Raw genomic sequence first — 20,267 nt, 5'->3', positions numbered from 1 at the left:
TGACAGCTCTTCTGACCAATCACAAAAGATTACTGTAGGTTTTTCTTTTTTAAATCACCGATTAAGACGAATTGACTTTTGCTAATCAGAGAAAGAAGAGGTGGGTATTTGAGTCTTCTTCCGCTATGCTGAGGCCAATCAGAAAAGGAATCTATCGGCCAATCTGGTAAAACAGAACAAGTCTTAGGTAGGACTGTACCAGCCGTCTAGGTAGGGGTGTATTTTGTTCTGGTGTCAGATCTGTTTGTGACGCAGTGATTTGAGGTGACAGTATTAAGGATTAAGCTCATGGCTAAACAAAGGAGGCAGAAGGGGGCGAGTGCTATTTCTCTCCGTGAAGACGTTAATACGCCGGTTGTTAAAATTAGAGTCCCACTTTAAAATGGTGTAGCCTGGAATCTTGTCACGTGATTTTGTTCCAAGATGGCTGCGGTGGCGTCTGGGCTGGCGGCTGAGGCGGACGAATTCGAGGATGCGCCTGATGTAGAGCCTCTGGAGCCGACGCTGAGCAACATTATTGAGCAACGAAGCCTGAAGTGGATTTTCGTTGGTGGGAAGGGCGGCGTGGGCAAAACTACTTGCAGGTGAGCCAGACGAAGAGAAGTGGCATGATGGCGGTTGCTGCTTTTCCTTTTTACGGGCAGGGTTGCTGTTGCTATTTCTGCTTTCATGAGTTGTTGGGAGGGTAAAGATGAAAGAAGTGCTGCTGCGCTCCTTCCTGAGAACCTCACCTGTTGAATTGCTACCTGGTTTTTAGCTGGCAGAGGAAGCCAGGTGGCGGGGAATGGTGGGACCTTGCAATAAAAGAAAACGGAAATTTTTTCTGGGCGAGAGAGCGGCTGAAGAAATTGGAATGGCAAGGAAGCAAGTAGGTAATAGGCTAATATTTGCCAGGTCACAGGGTTGGCGTTATTTCCTCTCAAGGATCATTGGCTACGTTTGAAATCTGAAAGAAAATTAAGGATTGAGTGCCTTTTTTAAATTCAAGGTTTAACTATTCTTACTTACAGCTCTGTAGTCTCTGGTTTTCCTTACTTAATGGCCTTGAATGTATAGCAGTCCTTGATTGTAAGTGTCTGTTAGAGCAGGTTGAAAATACTATCTGACATGTATATAAAAGTTTTCAAATTGTAAGTTTAAAAATGCCCTATTTTAGAAAATCCCAGATGAACTGAAGTGATTAAATTAGGACCTGGCATTCTCCTTGGTTCCCCATCCCAGTTGTTGAACTCTACCGACAGCATTTTTATATTTTTAGGGACAAGCAATGTGGTTTGTGGTAGGTTTGCTATTGTGGAATATTTCTGTTCCAAGTTTTCCTGGAATCATGAAACAGAATTTATGATAAAAACATTGAAAGATAGTGGCATGTGGTGTTAGATTTAAACATGGGTTTTTAATTAGTCTAACTTTACTGTGGTCATGTATAATTGATTGATTATGTGCCATTCATAAATAAACTTATGTATGGCACATAATCAATTATCAAATAATGGTGCTGTTTTTCATGACTAGTTTATCCTGAGAGAGGGATGTGATAGGATAAAGCTATAGTCTATAACTGTGTGTTGAGAAATGAGTGTAAGAGGGCTATTCTTATCTAAATGCTAAAGTTGCACTTTTTCAACACTGGAAGTTTTCCAGTGAATTTAGTAAAGTAAAATTTACAGTATAAAATAAGTATCCATGGGATAATAATTTATTATCAAAGTCAAAATGCCTTCAAGGGTAAATAAAGAGATGTTTCACAATTACAGTATTGTTCTATTAATGTCTGCCACAATGACTAACAGTGCTTTTATTGAGTTAGTCTTGGGTACTAGTAATCCTTTTACTTTTTTTAAAAGTCTGAAATACATATAAACTGTGCAAGGCACACTTCTAAAAATTTTTATTGAAATCTTATTTTATGCATTTCTTATAACTTATCTTTCTGATTGGTAAATTTCATACCATCTTCTTAAGATTATGACCTTTACAAACTATTTGCAAATATATTGAAAACATATATAGCAAAGAACTTAGAGAAAATTAATCTCAAATATAAATAGAACTAAATATAAATATTACAATATTTATGTTCTCAACTATAGTACCGTATTATATAGAAACATATCCACAACTATGGCTTGTATCAGAAAAAAAACTTAAATACAAGAGTATATCAAGCATAGTAAAATGTCTCAAATTATGTCTAGTGTTTAATCCTATTGTTACAAATTGCCCTGTTCAAAATTTCAACTGTTTTAGTCAATCAGAAGATCACAAGCATAATGAGATCTATTATCTCAAATTAGTCTCTCCATAAAAAAGCATGTAGTAATGACATGCTATTTGTTAGTTTACACTTGTATTTACTAAATAGCTTTGGATAAATCTTAAAAGTCCTGCATATAGTCCTTCAGTATGGGCAAATCTGAACTCTAGGAGCTTGTCCTATTTGTTGCTTACGTGCTTGTATTAATAACTGTTTGTTGCTTCTTTTTCTGGGCCCAGTTGTAGCTTAGCTGTACAGCTCTCCAAGGTACGCGAGAGTGTCCTCATCATCTCTACTGATCCTGCTCATAACATCTCAGATGCCTTTGACCAGAAATTTTCCAAGGTTCCTACCAAAGTAAAGGGCTATGATAACCTTTTTGCCATGGTGAGTTTGCATCTGTCTTGTGTACAGAGAAGGGTCTGGGATCAAGTTTATTTTTCCTTAGGTTAGTTCTTTTGTCTTGAATAGTATGCTAACACTCAGAAATTTTCAAGAAAATGCTATTTCAGTTACAATCTCCATACTAGAAAAGGCCTCTCCTCATAAAAGTTTTGTAAATATTTGGGCATTCTCTTAAAAGATGGACTGCCTTATTACAGTTTCATTGAGATAAGATGAGATGAAATAGAGGATGGGATAAGAAACATTTAAATAGAAGGGTATTCGGGTATTGCTTAAATACAGTAAATATAGAGGATACTAAAAATGAAAGTACAAGCGAAGTGCTTATTTTCTGTGAGAACCAAATTAAGGATGCTTCATTTCAGATCCTCAGACTAAATCACAGTGAATATGATTAGTTAGTTGGTGATTAAGGTGCTGGCCTAGAAACCAGGAGACCATGAGTTCTGTGCCTGCCTTAGGCATGAAAGCTGGCTGAGTGACTTTGGGCCAGTAACTTTCAGCCCAGTCCAGCTTACCTCATAGGGTGGTTGTTGTGGGGAAAAAGGAGGCAGGAGTATTAAGAATGTTTTACACCTTGAGTTATATATAAAAAAGGTGGGATGATAATAATTCAAATATCCCCTTGGTCACCGTAAAAGGTTATAAAAATTATCATAGTATATTCTCAATTAATACCTCATTTAATGCACATTCTAGCCTGCACATTTAGGTCTAGTTAATACAAAAATATGTAAAGAATAAAATCTGTCACTTATTAACCTTGAAAGAAGAACTGCCTTGAGACAGTTGCTATCATTCTGACAGAGAACATACACTGTTCGAGTAGTGAAAGTTCTCAGAGGGACCAAAAAGAAAAGCTAGAGAAATTGTGGAAAAGATATTGAAGATTGTCAAGGAGATAGTGTAATTTTTTTTATGAGGATGGGCTGGAGGTCTTATCTCAGTAAATTCTTAAACTGGAGGGCTAATTACTTCCAAGGCCATAATTTATGCATATCCTGGGGGTAATGGAGCAATTTGTAATTGCTTGTTTGTGAGTTGAGGATCCAGTTTGGGACTGCTGCTGCCAAGACACTTGTGTAAAACAACAGTCTGTATTTTGGGGGGTGGGTAATGACATTATTTGAGATTGGAAAAGGGAGTAATTGGATCAGACAGTTTAAGAACCACTGCCTTATCTGAAAGAAAAATGAAATAAGGTAGGGAAGACAGAATTTAATTATGCATCATGTGAAGAATATGGGTAGGAAGAAGTTCTTCTTTATCTCTCTCTTATTCAGTCATGTGAAAAAGTAAGTACACCCCATTGAAATTTTTGACTTTTTCAACATATTTCAACATATGGATATTTGAACTTCATTTCAACAATATTGATAGATAAAGGGAATGTAATGTAACACATATAATGCACCATTTATATTTTGTGGTCCATTGTGTAATTTAAATAAATGCATGTTCCACATGTGGAAAAAGTAAGTACACCCCTACATTTATCGCTACCTCAATTACTTAAAATTAGAATTAGGTGCACCAGATCAAGTGCAGATGATTAGAACATTGTTGGAGATTATTTGGGAGGAAACTGTCTTTAAACCTCAGAAATTTACTTTGATTTCCTCTTTGTTGTTGAAGTGTATGGTATCACGATGCCTAGATTGAAAGAGATCTTTGAGGCCTTCAGAAAGACAGTTATAGATGCCTATGAGTCTGGGAAGGGATTTAAAAAGATTGCCAAACAATTGGACATCTGTCATCAGTCCCAGAAGATAATCTCCAAGTGGAGATTTCAAATAACTGCCAACTTGCCCAGGCCAGGCCATCCCAGCATGTTCAGCCTGAGAGCAGAATGCAAGATGCTGAAAGAAGTCTCCCAGAATTTCATCACATGACCTACAGGTAGCCCTTGCCACTTCTCATGTCAAGTGTGTGAATCTACCATTAGGAAGAAGCTGCATAAATTAGATCTTCATGGAAGCTGTGCCAGGAGGAAACCTTTGCTTTCCAGAAAGAACATCAGGGCAAGGCTAAACTTTTCTCATGAACATGTAGACAAAGACCAGGACTTCTGAAACAGTGTGCTCTGGTCAAACGAGGCAAAGATAAGAGTTGTTTGGCCACAGTACCAGAAGACATGTTTGGCGAAAACCAAAGACAGCATTTCACTAGAAGAACCTGATATCAACGATAAAGCATGGTGGTGGAAATGCTATGGTTTGGGGCTGCTTTGCTGTATCAGGGCCTGGGCAGCTCACCATCACAGAATCCACTGTGAATTCTTCATTGTACCAGAGCGTGCTTGTGGATAATGTGAGAACATCTGTCAGAAGATAGAAGCTCAACTGAAAAGGGACCTTCAAACATGACAATGGCCCTAAATGTTCCAGTAAATCCACCAAGGAATGGCTGGAAAAAAATAAAGAAATTGAAGATTCTAAAATGGCCCAATCAACGCCTAGATCTAAATCCCAACAAGATGCTGTGGGGTGATTTGAAACGGGCTGTGCATGCAATAAACCCCTCAAACATTGCAGAGCTGAAAAAATTCTGCATGGAAGAGTGGAAAAAATTCCTCCCAGTCAGTGTCAGAGACTGGTAGACAGTTATAAAAAACACCTACTTGAGGTTGGTTCTGCCAAAGGGGTAGCAAAGTATTAGAGCAAAGGGTGTACTTATTTTTTCCATAGAAGAAAATAGCATGTCTGTTCATTTTTTGTTGAATCAATGATTTGAAAGTCAATTTTTCATAGGGGTTTTTTTTCATTTACATTACCATTATATTTATATACTATTTAAAGATAAAATATTGATGTGTGACCACATATGTCAAAAAAGAAAAAAACTTTACATGGGGTGTACTTTTTCACATGACTGTACTAGAATCTGGGATAATTCTATGAAACAAGAAGTAAGAAGAAGAAACTACTCCTTCACAGAGTGTATAATTAAATTTTGGAATTGGTTCCACTATTGGTATAGTGGTGGATGCTGAATAGGACTGCTTTAAAAAAAAAGAGCTGACTTTGTGCAGGTTGGGGGGAATTGTCAGTGAGTAATAGTTGTGATTTCAGTTACTTCCAGTAGCAGTTATCTGTAATTTCTAGTAGCTGAAGAATGACACTCCTGCTCTTTTTTTTCATGTCCCTTAACTTCCTTTAAGTTGTGTTCTATAAGAAAAGAATGCTGAACTGTATTGCCTTTTTCTGTAGTCTAATTCAGCATGGTCCTCCTTATGTTCTTAAGATTTGTTTTAACAATTGGCATTATACCTGTGTTTACAAGATAAGCTCAGTTTATTCTTGGCATTTTATTTTCACTTGGAAAACTTTAATCAGGGCAGGCTGAGGTCCTCGAGTAGCTTGTGTTTCCTGAATCTCTTTTTTGCAGGCCCTGTAGGATGCACAAATGTTGCATATTGGCAGAGTAGTTTCCCATTTTAAGAAATGCATAAGTATCATATTAAAAGTTAATGTAGATTTCACACAGTTTTTAAAAAATCCCCCAGTGCGGAAAAAAAGGAAGATCCTGGCTCTACCTAATTAAATGCATTCCCTATCACAGATGATCATTTGCTCTTGATAAAAAAGTGGCAAAGCAAGATATTGAAGTGCTAATAATATAAATGGGCGATTTAATCATGTGCATAACTTTCTTTAAAACAGTTGTGCCTTTTTTCAGGTTCTGCACCCACGTGAAAACAGGTGCAGCTGTTTTAATGAGTCATTTTCAAAGTATGCACAGATGTAATTTCTGTAAAGGTGCATATGGTGAATTTCTCAAACAGTGCTAAAGCTTTAGCCTTACTATAATGGTTATGTGTGTATATGCATCTTGATTTAAAAATAGCAGCCTGGATCCAAGTAGTTTGATAATTTGGTGACAGTTTTGAATCCAGCATAATCAATACATCTTTGAAAACTGCTGTTTGTGATAAGAGTGCTATTTCCATATTGTAAATTCTGTTTTTTCATTTAAAGCGTTTGTATTGAATGGCTTAATGAGGCAGCTTCTACATGGTGGTGTTTAACTATTCTGTCCATAATTTATTATTAGGAGATTGATCCCAGCTTGGGTGTGGCTGAGCTTCCAGATGAATTTTTTGAGGAGGATAACATGCTAAGTATGGGCAAGAAGATGATGCAAGAGGCAATGAGTGCCTTTCCTGGTATTGATGAGGCAATGAGCTATGCTGAAGTGATGAGGTGAGAATTGTAGCTCATTATTCCCCTGCCAAGTGTTTGAGCCTTCACTTTGGAAGCAAAGGCTGAACTTTTTTTCCTGTGTTTAGTAGTGTGACATGTAATATAACTGTCTTTAGGAATAGTCCAACATAGTAAATGATTGTGAATGTGTTGAGTTCATATATTTGTGATCATTTCATTTATGTTACAATCTCATGGTCTGCTGTGAATACACAGTTCTCACAGGGAAAAAGATGTCACTACTATAACTAAAAGGACATATGTGTTGTGGATTATGGGGTCTGACAATATATACAGGTAGTCTTCACTTACCAACAGTAATTGGCACCAGGAACTTCATTGCTAAGCGACACGGTCATAAGGCGCAATATCATGTGACCGTGCCGACTTAATGACAGCAGTTCCCGCAATCCCAGTTGCTGCTGTTAGGTGAATGCGACATGGTCACAACGTCCTGTGGTTGCGTGATCGCCATTTGTCACCTCCTGCTGGCTTCCCCATTGACTTTGTTTGTTGGAAACCAGCAGTGAAGGTCGCAAATGGCAATAATGTGACCATGGGATGCTGCAGCCTCATAATTGCAAGCCAGTTGCCAAGCACCTGAATTGTAATCACGTGGCCATGGGGATGTGCAGTGGCCACAACTATGAGGACCCATTGTAAGACCCTGTACGTTCAGCCCTGTAACTTGGAATGGCTGCTAAACAAGTGAACATTACACAAGGACTACCTGTATGCTGACATATGGACACAAACCAATACTGTGTTTTGCAACGTACTTAAGAGCTTTGCAAAATACAGTATTGACTCTTGTAGATATCTTGTGTTGGTGTAGTGATCAGAAAAAATTGCCAAGATTCTGCTGGAGCCCTAAAAGAACACAAGGACCGTTTTCATTGTTTGGATGACAAACCTGTAGAAGAAATTCATATTTGTGGACTTCAATTTGTGGGAGAAAGATTTGTAGCTGTATTTTAATTGGTGGCTACATCAACAGAAATTAGCAATCTGGGGATACTGTTTTTGGAGCATGCTGACAGTTCTCTCTCTGGCCTGAACAGGTTGGTGAAAGGAATGAATTTTTCCGTGGTGGTGTTTGACACAGCACCCACAGGACACACACTACGGCTGCTCAATTTCCCCACAATAGTGGAGCGGGGGCTCGGTCGGCTGATGCAAATAAAGAACCAAATCAGTCCCTTCATATCCCAGGTAAAAGAGGAGAATGAATCAACAGTGTAAAAGCGTAAGATTTTATTGTTTAAAAAAAATCATGCTACACATCTGACTTGAGTTCTACCTGTGGTCTGCTCCTGCCTGAACTCCAGTATCATTCTTCCAATATTAGGGAACACTGTATAATTATCAACTCTGGTATGTGACATTGCTTCTAAGATGCAGTAGAAATCAAAATGCTGTTTATTCAGTGAATGACTAGCAAGATGCAGTAGCACTAATGTATAGTGCTGGGCTGATTATTTTGCCCTGAGTTGGTTAGCCTGTTCAGTTCCTCTTTACTTGCTTTGTGGTGTAATTATGATTTGCCCTCTGTTGGTAGAAGCCCACCATTGCAGCCTCTTTGTTCTTCACTAGATGTGTAACATGCTTGGCCTAGGAGACATGAATGCTGACCAGCTGGCCTCCAAACTGGAAGAAACACTCCCTGTCATCCGTTCTGTCAGTGAGCAGTTCAAGGATCCAGTAAGTATATGGCCAAAGCAGAGGGAACAGGGAGAATGTAATCTCTGAGCATAAGCAGATCTTAAAAATACTCTTCCTGGAAATTGGAAAAACTTATTCACTGTAGTGGTGGTGAGGAAGGGTGGTGCGGAAACCCTTCATCCTTGCTGCATATAGATTCTCAAAGAATGACACTTATTAAAACTAGAAACATTTTTTATTCACGAATGTTTCACTAGGTTAAATGAAGATTCAGTTTAAGATGGAAGTGATTGGTGTTTTTCACTTGCTGACTTACCACAGATAAGAATAAGACTTAATAATTTGGGGCAGGGAATTCCACACATGGGCAGTGCCACTGCTATCACATGTTGTCACTCTGTTATTGAAGGCACCAATTCATTCACGAGGGACATAACCATTGTTTTTAGGGACATGCCAGCTGACATGGAAGCATTCCAGATAGCCAAGTTCTAATCCATTCAGGGCTTTAAGAGTGATAACCAGCATCTTAAAATGCATTTCAAAATAAACCTGCAACCAGTGCAAGTGATACAAAGAGTCATGTGATTTGTATGCTTTTCTCAGGCACAATTCCATATTACTTGAAATTTTTGAGTGGTTTTAGGGGACAGTTCCAGGTAAGAAATGTAGATAAAATTACAGTACATCAGTTATTAGAAGTGTCATTAATTTATATAGGCTGGAGCTAAGTTATTTTCATGTATGGAATACAAAGATTGGAAACCTTTTATGGACTTTTTGCTGAAAATGGAAAAAAAAGTGAAATGGTGATTTCTGGATTTGATGATTGAAAAAGGATTGAATAAGGGGCTGAAGGGATGACTCTAATGTTAAGGAGGGAGGAGGGATAATGAGTTTGTTTGTAACTGCTCTAACAAAGGGTGGAAATCGCTTCTTTAATTATCTTTTCTTTAACTGCATTGTTTTCTGCACTTTTTCTCTTTTTTCCTCTCTTTTATATAGTTCTGTATTTGTCTTTTATCTATGTAAAACTCTTAATAAAATTTTTTAAAAATCATACATGGAATGCATTTGGGTGGTACGCTATCCAAACTGAGCAAAAGTACTGGTGCCTGGCCATCAAGACTAGTTTATAGGGTTACAAACCAGCTATTTTGAGATATAGCAATGCCACCCAAAACAGGCTAATACTTTAATTAGTTCCCCTGAGTCCAAGATTTTGGATAATCTATTTAACATTTCATTTTTATGGTACATTGGAGGCACCTTATACAGAACATAATATCTTCCGGGAGTGAAAAAGAACATTGAATTCTAGGTGTTATGTTTTAAGTACTTACCCACTTTGTTCAAGGGAACAGCACCAAGATCAAGTCAAAATGAATGTCTTTCAAAATTAAACCAGAGGTACAATGTAGGATTTTACTTAGGAAAACTACTCTCAAGCAGAATTTCATTGAGAACTCCCCATTAGCAGAAATTGGATTTTTTTCACTGTATCCTCTGGGCAACCACCTCCACTCCTCAGTTACCAAAACCTTCAGAGCAGATTCATGGAGAATATCTGTGTGGTCACTAGGAGTCAAAAAACACTTGATGGTACATAATCCAACGCAGTATAGCTCCCTTAGATCAAAAGGCTCTAGTTGACAGAATTAGCTATTCTCTCTACCTGAGGCTTTTACATGATCCAACCAACTGACAGTACTGCACATTGATATGGGAGTATACAGTTAAAGATTTTAGAGGTGAAGTTTAAACAAGTTTTTTGGAAAAGTCTAGTTCTATATTATTAGTATGGTAGAGTGAATTTCTATGCTGTGTAACATGATATCGGATACTTTTTTTTTTTTTTAAATATAGGATATTCCATGGTGATCCCCACTAGATAACAGTTCTGCTTTTCAAAAAAGTAGCAGATACTCCCTCCCCACCCCTCTGGTAATAGGGAGAAACATTAGCCAGTTACAAGTAAATGCAATTAAGCTGTTTTTCATATGTATTGCTTATTTGAGTAATTTACTTGATCTTTCTAAGTGTAGCCGAACAAGCTTGAAAAGAGAAAATTCCAATTAAAATATAGATGTGATCTGTTGCAAAGAAAGAGTCCTCAAGCAGGACTTTTTAAAAATAAGTTATTAGAGGCTGGGTCAAAAATGTCTAACAGAAGAGCTATCTCACATGCTCTCTCTTGCAGACTTTTTCTGAGATTCTGCATTGTACAAATTTGTGGCTTTGCTTCATGCTAACTCTACTGATGGTGTATGTTTATACGGAAGGGAAGCTGTATGTTTTAACTAAAATACTTTTCAACATTAGTGGTAGAGTTAAATGTGCTTCAGCATCATAGTTCAGACTTCCTTAAATACGAACTCAGTTTCATCTCTTCAGGTTCTCTTGATTGTCATTCATACACACACACACGCACACTCATGTATTAGCTGTTTTATTGTATGTCACTCTGAGAGTTGTTGCTATAAGGCAATGAATATATTTTAAGAAAGAATAAAATTGCTTCACCAATGTTGTAAAGTGGTATGCTTGTTCCAGTCAGTTTAAGTGGGATGAGCTCCAGTTATTTGTTCTGGCTTTTAATTGCAGAGTACGAGCTTCAGCTTGAAGTACAGCCATCACTATTTCTTGTGCATGCTTCTCCAACCAAAGTGCTCCAAGGCTAGGTGTGTTATTTCATTTGTAAAAATGTCTCTTTGGGACCCAGCTGGCAAATATGTGGCTACTGCAAAGCCAATCTTCCTCAGAGGCTTAAAAATAGTATGGTTCATTTGTGAAATATTGAAGGCCGCACTATGAAATAAACCATTTAAAAGAAGTTCTTATGCATATTTATCCTCCTCAGGAATAGCACTCTCTTTAATAATTTTATGATTTGGTTTTTGGATGAGGATGCTAGCAGGTATTTTTCACTTCATAAAAGAGTTCCTAAACCTTTGGGAAATAAAAATAAATCATAGCCTGCTCTGTTAATGACTTGAAATTTTCCCTTGTAAAGAGGAAAAAAGGACTTCAGAGTAAAGAAAATATAACATGATATACCCTTATGTACACCCAGCATATCATGCTTTATTCCAGGAGCTTTACATATGGTGATGAATTATGTTGTAAGATACAAGAGGTGAAAGTAGGAAATCTTATATTTTGATCACCAGTTTTACTACTAATTATACAAATGTGTGTGATATAAATTGCACATTGTATTTAAGTGTAGTTGGAATAAATACTCAGTTTGTAATGACCTTCAAAATGGAGAGCTTAATTTGACACCTGGTGAGTTTTATCCTCTTTGGATTTAAGAAATTTTAAACAGAGGCTTAAGCATTTAAAATAATATACAATTGGTAAAAAGCAAAAATGGATTTTAATTTAAGAAAGTTTTAAATGGATTGGGAGACCAGAGAGATTTGGAATTTTGGCTATTTTTGCTGTAAGATTTGAAAAACAAATATATAATTAAATAATACACTTGTAGGAAACTACTGAAACAGAACTAAATCCATATTAGGAACTGAGGCTTGATGAAGGTTGCACATGGACACTAGAGGGAACTAAAGGACCAGGCAGAAAAGAGTTAAAAATTGCTAAGCCAGCTGTAATGTTTTCTTATCTTAAAGAGTTTTTTGACTGAGATATTAATAACTAAATTTTCAGAAAGGATACAGATTTCAATGGGTAACTTTTTAGAAGATAGTAAGAAAATTTTTTAAAAACTTTCACCTGACATAGACATTATAGAGTTTGAAGGCATGAAAGACAATAAAATTTAGATCAAAATGGGAATACAAAAGACAAATCAAGAAAAGGATCTGGACATGGAACAGCTGTGACAAGAAATCCTGGACAATGCCTCTGTATGGGATTTACGAAGTAGGCTGGTGAAAGCACTGAAGACTCTTCTAGAATATCAAAGATTGATTAAAGATCAGATCCTGTGGTGCCATTGGAATGATTTAAAGGTTAAGATTGTGAAGAGCAAAAAGAAGGAATATGAAGTTGGACTATTTGATCAGGGATAAACTATTTGCTTGATATTTCTGGCAACTCCTAATGGACTTTTTGCTGAACCAGGACTGAAAACATGATGATTTCTGGATTGTGTATAGATAAAACTTAGGCCATGGGGAGAAGAGGTTTTTTTTTATTTGTAACTTTAAAAGTGGGTGAAAAGTTATTACGTTCGCTTATGCTCAGTGTGATGAAGGTTGGAAGCCACTTCTTTTTTATTGTCTTTGTTGCCTTTTTTCTTTTCTCTCCTACTTTTTTTCTTCTTCTTTAGTTTTTCTTTTTTCTTCACCTTCTGAACTTTTATTTTTCTTTTTTCTTCTAGTTTAGTTTGTATTCGTTTTTACTATGTTTATTGAAAACTTCAATAAAATTATGAGAGAGAGAGAGAGAGAGAGAGAGAATTGATAATGAGGATAATCACCTACCTTCTGAGCAGTCTCAGAGTTTAGAAAACAGTGGGAAGGAAGCCTTGCTGTATTTGCAGCTACCCTAAGCATCTCTTTATTGCCTTCACAGCTACCTTTTTCCTTGAGAAGAGGAAGAATATTTACTCTTCTGTCTGCACAAGGGTATCTAGGGGGTGATGGCAGCTGCTTAGAAAAGGGAAGTTGTTTCTGTTCCATTCTCTTCAGGTCTGATTTCTGGTGCTAACTCTCTTGTTTTCTGAAACATGATGTAAGGCATGAGAGGGAATGGAAAAATGGAATCTGCAGTGACGATGGGCTCTGGGGAAAGCAAGTGACATGAAACTATACTATGCACTTCCATTCACATCACTAAACTAATTATATCTTGTTTCTGTTACAGGAACAAACCACTTTCATCTGTGTTTGCATTGCGGAGTTTCTATCCCTGTATGAAACAGAACGGCTTATCCAGGAGTTGGCCAAATGCAAAATTGACACCCACAACATCATAGTCAATCAGCTGGTCTTTCCTGACCCTGACAAGCCCTGCAAGATGTGTGAGGCCCGGCATAAAATCCAGTCTAAATATCTTGACCAGGTATGATTTGAAGCACTGCAAATTCCCTGGTATCCTGCAAACATATTAATCCATATCAGGCCTGCACAACATGCGGCCCACAGGCCACATGCAGCTCTCCAAGCAGTCTTGTGCGACCTGCTGGCATTTTTTAAAAACTCAGTAAAATTTGCCGCCCCAGCTCCGAAAGACTCGCTGCCAAGCTCCTCAGCATCTCCGGGCCACCACCAGCCCGAGTGCTGCCGCTGCTCCATTAGCCGCAGAACAGCTGATTGGCACACCAGGTATTTCCTTGCAGCCTGCGGTGATTTTTAATTTTCAGTGTGGCTCTTTCCTCTCTACATTACTCTACAAGTTGTGCCGGCCTGATCTGTGTGGTAGGAATTGCTTTATATTAGGAAAAACTGAATGGCTGAAGCTTAGTGATTCTATTTTTGCCTTCAGGGCTTAAGTATTGTGCTTTAAAACATTCTCAGCATTTGTTTCACAGTGAATGTTTAGTCTTTCTGAAGGTATGTAAAATCCAGTTGTCCATTACTCATTAGCACTTAAAATTTGACTGATTATGAGGTGACCAAAGAAGGCATACAATGTTTCAGCTGTTTTTCTATATACACTGTTCTTTAGGATGTCAAATCTTTGTCTTGTTTTATATGCCTGTTGTATATGCAGATTTTCTTTTCTGTAACTCTGCTATGATTACATATATTTTTAGATAATGTAAATGGGTGTAGGTAATAACAGATTTGGATGGTAGTTTGTGTCATATTAAAATAACAAGTTAGGGCCCAATTGCCTATTTCTCCACAGGTTTCAAAGAATGTTTTACACCTTGTTTTTAGTCCCAGACCACTTTCCCCTCATGTGTTTCTCTAATTTAATATTTTCTCTCCTGAATTCCCTTTTTTCGCCTTTATATGACTGCTCTTATTTCACTAACCTTGCTCTGAGGATAACTGATCTCAGCTAGAACTTCCCTGAGCCCAGCATTTAAAGCCCAGTTTTACTCTGGAAGGAATAATGATGATGATGATGATGACCATCTGGTCAAGAGTTAAAGTTGTATAAGTGGCATTGTACTCAGGGTAGAAACTTTAGATCTACAGAATAACTTGAGGTGCACAGAAAAATTAATCTGCCATAGAATTTGTAGAAAACCTCAAATTTAGCATGCTAAGGTATTAAAATATAATATTTAGAATTTTAACCTAACATTGAATTAAGTGGTGATAGAGGTGGTGCAAAAAAGATTATAAAGAATGAACATAGTGAGACTTCCTAACCTAACAGGATAAACTGAGACAGAAAACGTTGTAATTCTTAGGATTGTTTGACTGTTCCATTTTTTTTCCTTTATCCAGATGGAAGACCTTTATGAAGACTTTCATATTGTAAAGTTGCCACTTTTACCCCATGAAGTGCGAGGAGCTGATAAAGTCAATACCTTTTCAAGTCTTCTACTGGAGCCCTATAAACCACCCAGTACAAAATGAACCCCTATGGATTGACTCCCCCTAATTGCCCCCTCTACCATTCCATGCCTGCTGTTCCCTATTCTTTTCCTGATGGAATTCCATCTTTTCCACTGGCTTCTCATCTGTTGAAATTGTATGACCGACAGTCTTGTGGTGGAGCTAGAAGAAGCAGAATTGGCATTCTCACTTATTTCTACTCTGACACACTGATTATTTAATTCCTTGGGACATCTCAAAACCAGATACAATATTGAATCCATTCTTCTCACTGACCAACTACCTAACTTAAATGTGTGTCATTTTTTTTTTGTTTATTTCTCTGTCACTTGCTTTCTCTTTGGATCATATCTCCTGGGGCTAATGTCATTCTGGTTGAGGTGCCAGTCAAGTGCTGTGATGATGATAAAGAAGCTGTCAGTTCATTTACAACATCAGGGTCATCAGTGCTAATGAGAAGTATGTAAATAAATTGTAAGGGAAATAATTTCACTGCTTCTTGTCACTCAAACTGTCAGATTGATTTATATTGGGAATTGTCAGAGGAACTTGAGGCAAAACTTGGAAGTTATTTGACGAGGGGATGCTTGCTTTTAGGGGAGTATAAAGCCACTGAGAAAATCATCTGCTTAAATTATTTGCTTGCTTAAGGTTACAAAAGCATTAACAATGAGGACTTTATATTTCTTAACAGCTTTCTGACTCTGGAAAGCATAAGTGTGGAAAACTGGGACTGAAAAATGGGAAAGGGAATAGAAGCTTGGAGTTTAACAGATTATAGGTAGTTAAAATCTTTGGGTATATGTACAGGTCATTTTCTAGTCCCCTTGGGTGCCCATTCCTTCAATCAACAAAAACCACCTGGTATTAAAATGTCAATGTATCACTATTTATAAAATTCATATGTGTTTGTGTACTGGAAAACAAGAGGAGAGAGTGTAAATTGGAACAAAGCAGTCCATGGTAGAGTTGGACTTACTGCTTATTATTTATAACTGAGCTCTTCCAGAGTTCAGAAGTGTCTTAATATTGTATCTATGGAATAATTTAATTCTAAGAACATTAGAAAGGAAATGACTACATGGCTTTGCAATCTTTCAGTGGGTACAATGTAAAATGGAGGAGGGGAGGCTGGGTGTTAGTAGTTCATGGCTCTAATCTGCTATTTTTGTGCATGCCCCATCACTTCTTGGAGGTTTAGGACTGGTCTTGATGACTGAGTTAAGCATGAGCTGATTGCCTAAGTACTTTGCAACTCTGAATCTTAAACCTCAGAATACAGAAATTTCCTTTTGTAAAATAGATTGAGTTCTCTCAAGACTTTCATTCATTTGTAGACAAAGGAGTGTGCGTGTGCGTGCCCCCACAGTACACTGATTTTCAAAAGACATGGAATTTAAGAACTTAGATCAGATCTTTGAGTATATGGTATTTTCTTTGATACAGGCTTCAACTTCTCAAAGCAAGGAACTATGGAATCCTTTTCTGGCTTCTTTCTTAAGTAGAATGGGTGACTGAGATGAAGATGCATGTGGCAAAAGTGGATTTTCTCACTGAAAAACATTGACTCTCACTGCTTTCTTTTCCTGTGGCAGAAACAAGTGTGAGGGTACATTTATTTTTAAATTTCAGATTTTTAATTTGTATAAAGTGTGGTACAACAATTGGTTAAGTAAGTAGTACTTGAGAAGATACCTGTAGAATAACAAAGTTAGTAACCTCATAGCTTCTCTAGGTGATTCCTCAGTTAATAGATAGAGACAGGTCAAACTGCTGTACTTCTGAAAGCCTTCCTAATAAATCTTTCTCTTTTTCCCTTTTAACAATTTTATAATGTAAGCTCTGAAAATCAATCTTGAGCAATGTTTCTGCTCAAATCTGCATCGGATTTTTTTTTAGAGTTAATACAGCTGTGAAGAGCATTGCCAGAAACGTGTCAACTGCAATATGTTGTATATAAATCTTTTTCTGATGGGAGGAAATAACTGCTTGTTCAGGGGCCAAAATTCAGAGGTTTTCTTTGGGAGTGGACCAAAGCTTTGAAGTTCCCAAATTAAGTAGGGCATTCCTACTTAGAAGAATTAAGCAGATGGTGAAGTAAAAGACTTCTTGAGACCCTGTCAGATGGAAGTCAATAATTTTAGTCTCAATAAGCTAAAAGTCTGGCTTGGTCTAAGGCAATACTTTTTATTCATCTACATACAGATATTTTGGAATAACTGAATATAAGTACAGCTGTGTCTACAATGCTGGTTTCCAAAACACAGTTTACATATTCTTGTCAGCATGGATACTAAACATTGTACAGGTATATAAAAAAGTATAACTTGCGAGGCTGTGCCTCTTAAAATGATATCTAAAGTTCAAGTAAGTGTAATATTAAATGCTATGCACATTGCTGGATGTGGAGTAACTCCATTCAGTGCCCAACTGTATAGTCTGAAATACCTACATAAACCTTATAGATGAAAGCCATGGATGGCAGCTTGCCAGGAGTTCCATTGAAGAGATTTAGTCTGTCATAGTTGTGCTTGTTCTTGATATTTCAGGGTTCTATTTTCCCCAAGTTAACGGCAGAATACAGTGGTGAAAGTTTGTGAACCCTTTAGAATTATCCATAACCCTGCAGTATTGTGGCCTACAATGTGATGTGAGCTTCATCTAAGTCCCATTAGTAGTTAAAGAGGTTCTGGTTAAATAACATACAAACCTCTGTCCTATGTCATGTTTTTATGGACCATTCACTTTTTGTTGGAAACAATATGTGAAGCTTTAGATTTAGTAACTGGTGGCATCCCCTTTAGCAGCAGTGACTTCAACTAAATGTTTCCTGTACCTCTTGATCAGTCCTGCACATCAACTTAGCAGTATTCCAACCCATTCCTTTTTACACCCAGCTCATGTTTTTGGTTTTTTTTAATTGTATGGCATAGCAGTTTGGTGTTCATTTGGTGCAATGTAGACTAGCCTCCTCGTGGTGTACCCTGGGCAACGTGACTTGTCATGGCTAAATAGTCTACACATCTGGCTGCTGCACCTCACAAGGATTTCCCGGCAAGAAAAAGCAGCATGAACCCCCCTCTCCCCTGCTCAGGTGTAAGGCCAGCTTTAGTGGTCTGAGATGTGACAGCCCTATCCTGTTGCAGGTTAGACTGAGGGGCTCCAGTGATGTTAGGGGTCACCAATATTGCTGACTCAGTGGCTTCAGGAAGTCCAGAGGAGATTCCAGGTTAATTGTGTTCAACCACCTTGGGGAGGCAAAGTGACTGGGAAGGGTGTTTTAAATGAGAAAGTCGGGGGTGAGGACTGGTTTTGGGGCACCAGAGAGTGGGTGCCTATTTGCCATGAAAGTCTTATGGGTTTTATAGAAGGATGTTGATTGTAATAGAGGGTGCAGTTGGTTAGCTTGAATGGCTCTGCTAGCTGACTGGTTGGTTGGTGGGGAGGTTGGGGGGAAGCAGTCATGATGGGTTAATGGTAGAAAGAAACTTGGACTACAGGAATACAAGGGAAACAGTCAAATCTTGTTTGTATTAGGTTGAGAGAGACCCCACAATCCGTTTCAGAATAAAGGAGATCATTTCGTTGGTAATCTATTTCCAACCTGGTGACCTTGGCCTCAAATTGCTGGTCATAAACAGATTCATTTACTATAGGTTTTTGTTCATATCTAAGTGTGTGGTGGACAAACAGGCAGACTTGTTACTCATTGCCAGAACCTGGATGGGCAAAGGTGGCAACATTATCCTCTCAGAGATTTGCCCTCCTGAGTTTCACAGCCTCAGTGTCAAGGTCAAGTGAGGTTGGGGTGGGAATGATATTAATCTTCAAAGAGACCACAGGTTGTCTAGGAACTCTGCCACTGAGATGGTTGAGTATGAGTGCTTGTGTGTTAAGTTGGGCTATAAGGACAAGGCAGGAAACCTACTGGTATAACCATCCTGGGTTTCTGGTTTCTGGGTTGGTATTGGATTCCACTCAACAGTTGGTGCTGGGAGGCTTCAACTTACATGCACTGAGGGCCAGGATAGCTCAGGAATTCATGACTTACATAATGGCCATGGATCAATTAGATCTGTCACGTTTGAGAAGACACATTAGACTTCATATTTCCCTTGAAGCAGTTTTGTGATAGGGATATGGAGGGTATCATCAGCCCTTTCCATGATCAGATCACTTCCTGGTTCAGTTGACTGCCAAATCCTCTTTAGGATGAAAGGGCCCATTTGGAGAGTTTCTGGGGTCTAATGGAATCAAATGCTTTTTATCAGATGCTTGCAGAGCCTCCCAGTGGTCTGCTGGGCAATTCTATCTTGTCTGTTTGGCCACTAGCAATAGGAGGCTTCCCTGGCACTAAATGTCATTACTCCCAAGCAGTGTCTCTCTATTAGCTGGACCTGTGGTGACAAGGGGGTCAAAGCACCTTTATTCTCTTCATTGAATTAGCAGGGTATTTTCCAGCGGTCTTGTTTGGAAATGGGAAATTCCAATTTGGCAAGGACCAGCATGTAGATCTGCCTGGCCATGGTGACCACTTTGCCCAGGATTTTGCTGATCAAGTCACTCAGATTTTTCAGAGATGACTTCATGGGCACAGTCTGATGTGATTGTGGTGACGTGTGGTGGTATTATCCAGGGATGTCTTTTGATCAGTGAACTCCACTGAAATAGATAGGGTGCTCTCTATAATAAGCTCTGCTGTTTGCAGGCTTCATCCATGCCTTTCCTAGCTCCTTCAGGGGAGCTGGTGGGGGCATGGTCAGTGGATCTGGAAGCTCATCAACGTCTCACTTTAGAAGAGTATGATGCTATCAGCCTTGAAAAACGCTCTGATGGCCTTCCCCTCCCCAAAGAAGCCTTCTGTGGATCCAGCTGTTTTGGACAATTACTGTATTGCCCTTTCTCCAACCTCCCTTTTTGGAGCAAAGTTATTTGATAATCATGTCTGTAGGAACACTACAGTGTTCCTAGGAAAAGCAGATTATCTGGACCCATTTCCATCAGAGATCGACCCGGGCATTGGATAGAGATGACAACTGGTTGCTCTAGTGGATGATCTTTGTCAGGTCCTCAGTTGGGGTAGTGTGCCCCTGCTGGTCCTCTTAGACCTCTCAGTGGCCTTTGATACCATTGACCACAGTATTCTTTTGGACTGTCTGCAAGGGTTGGAGATTGGAAGCAGTGTTCAGTGGTTCCATTCCTCCTTTAGAGGGCATTTCAGTCAGTTGTGTAGGGGAGAAAGAGCCTGGTGGCCATTTCCTT

At 38.4% G+C, this 20,267-nt stretch overlaps 1 protein-coding gene across 1 annotated transcript; it reads left to right on the top strand.

Moving 5' to 3' along the window:
- The first annotated feature begins 197 nt into the window (after nucleotides 1-197).
- GET3 (guided entry of tail-anchored proteins factor 3, ATPase) lies at nucleotides 198-15,863 on the top strand. Its single transcript, XM_063292501.1, has 7 exons — nucleotides 198-584; nucleotides 2,497-2,644; nucleotides 6,716-6,864; nucleotides 7,926-8,076; nucleotides 8,458-8,565; nucleotides 13,357-13,554; nucleotides 14,895-15,863. Exons 1-7 carry the CDS (start codon nucleotides 424-426, stop codon nucleotides 15,024-15,026), a joined length of 1,047 nt encoding a protein of 348 aa, XP_063148571.1. The 5' UTR covers nucleotides 198-423; the 3' UTR covers nucleotides 15,027-15,863.
- Nucleotides 15,864-20,267: the final 4,404 nt, after the last annotated feature.

This window comes from Candoia aspera, chromosome 2 (genome assembly GCF_035149785.1).
Source record: "Candoia aspera isolate rCanAsp1 chromosome 2, rCanAsp1.hap2, whole genome shotgun sequence".
NCBI classification, from domain to species: Eukaryota; Metazoa; Chordata; class Lepidosauria; order Squamata; family Boidae; genus Candoia; species Candoia aspera.
Note: the sequence above shows the minus strand (reverse complement) of the source record. Positions and strands in the feature narration are given on the sequence as shown.

What these genes read in the sequence shown, in the direction of transcription:
- GET3 (XM_063292501.1), top strand. Translation starts at nt 424, where the DNA reads ATGGCTGCGGTGGCGTCTGGGCTGGCGGCTGAGGCGGACGAATTCGAG. An exon ending in GTGGGCAAAACTACTTGCAG is followed by an intron (nt 585 to 2,496) that starts GTGAGCCAGACG and finishes TTCTGGGCCCAG; the next exon opens with TTGTAGCTTAGCTGTACAGC. An exon ending in TCAGTCCCTTCATATCCCAG is followed by an intron (nt 8,077 to 8,457) that starts GTAAAAGAGGAG and finishes GTTCTTCACTAG; the next exon opens with ATGTGTAACATGCTTGGCCT.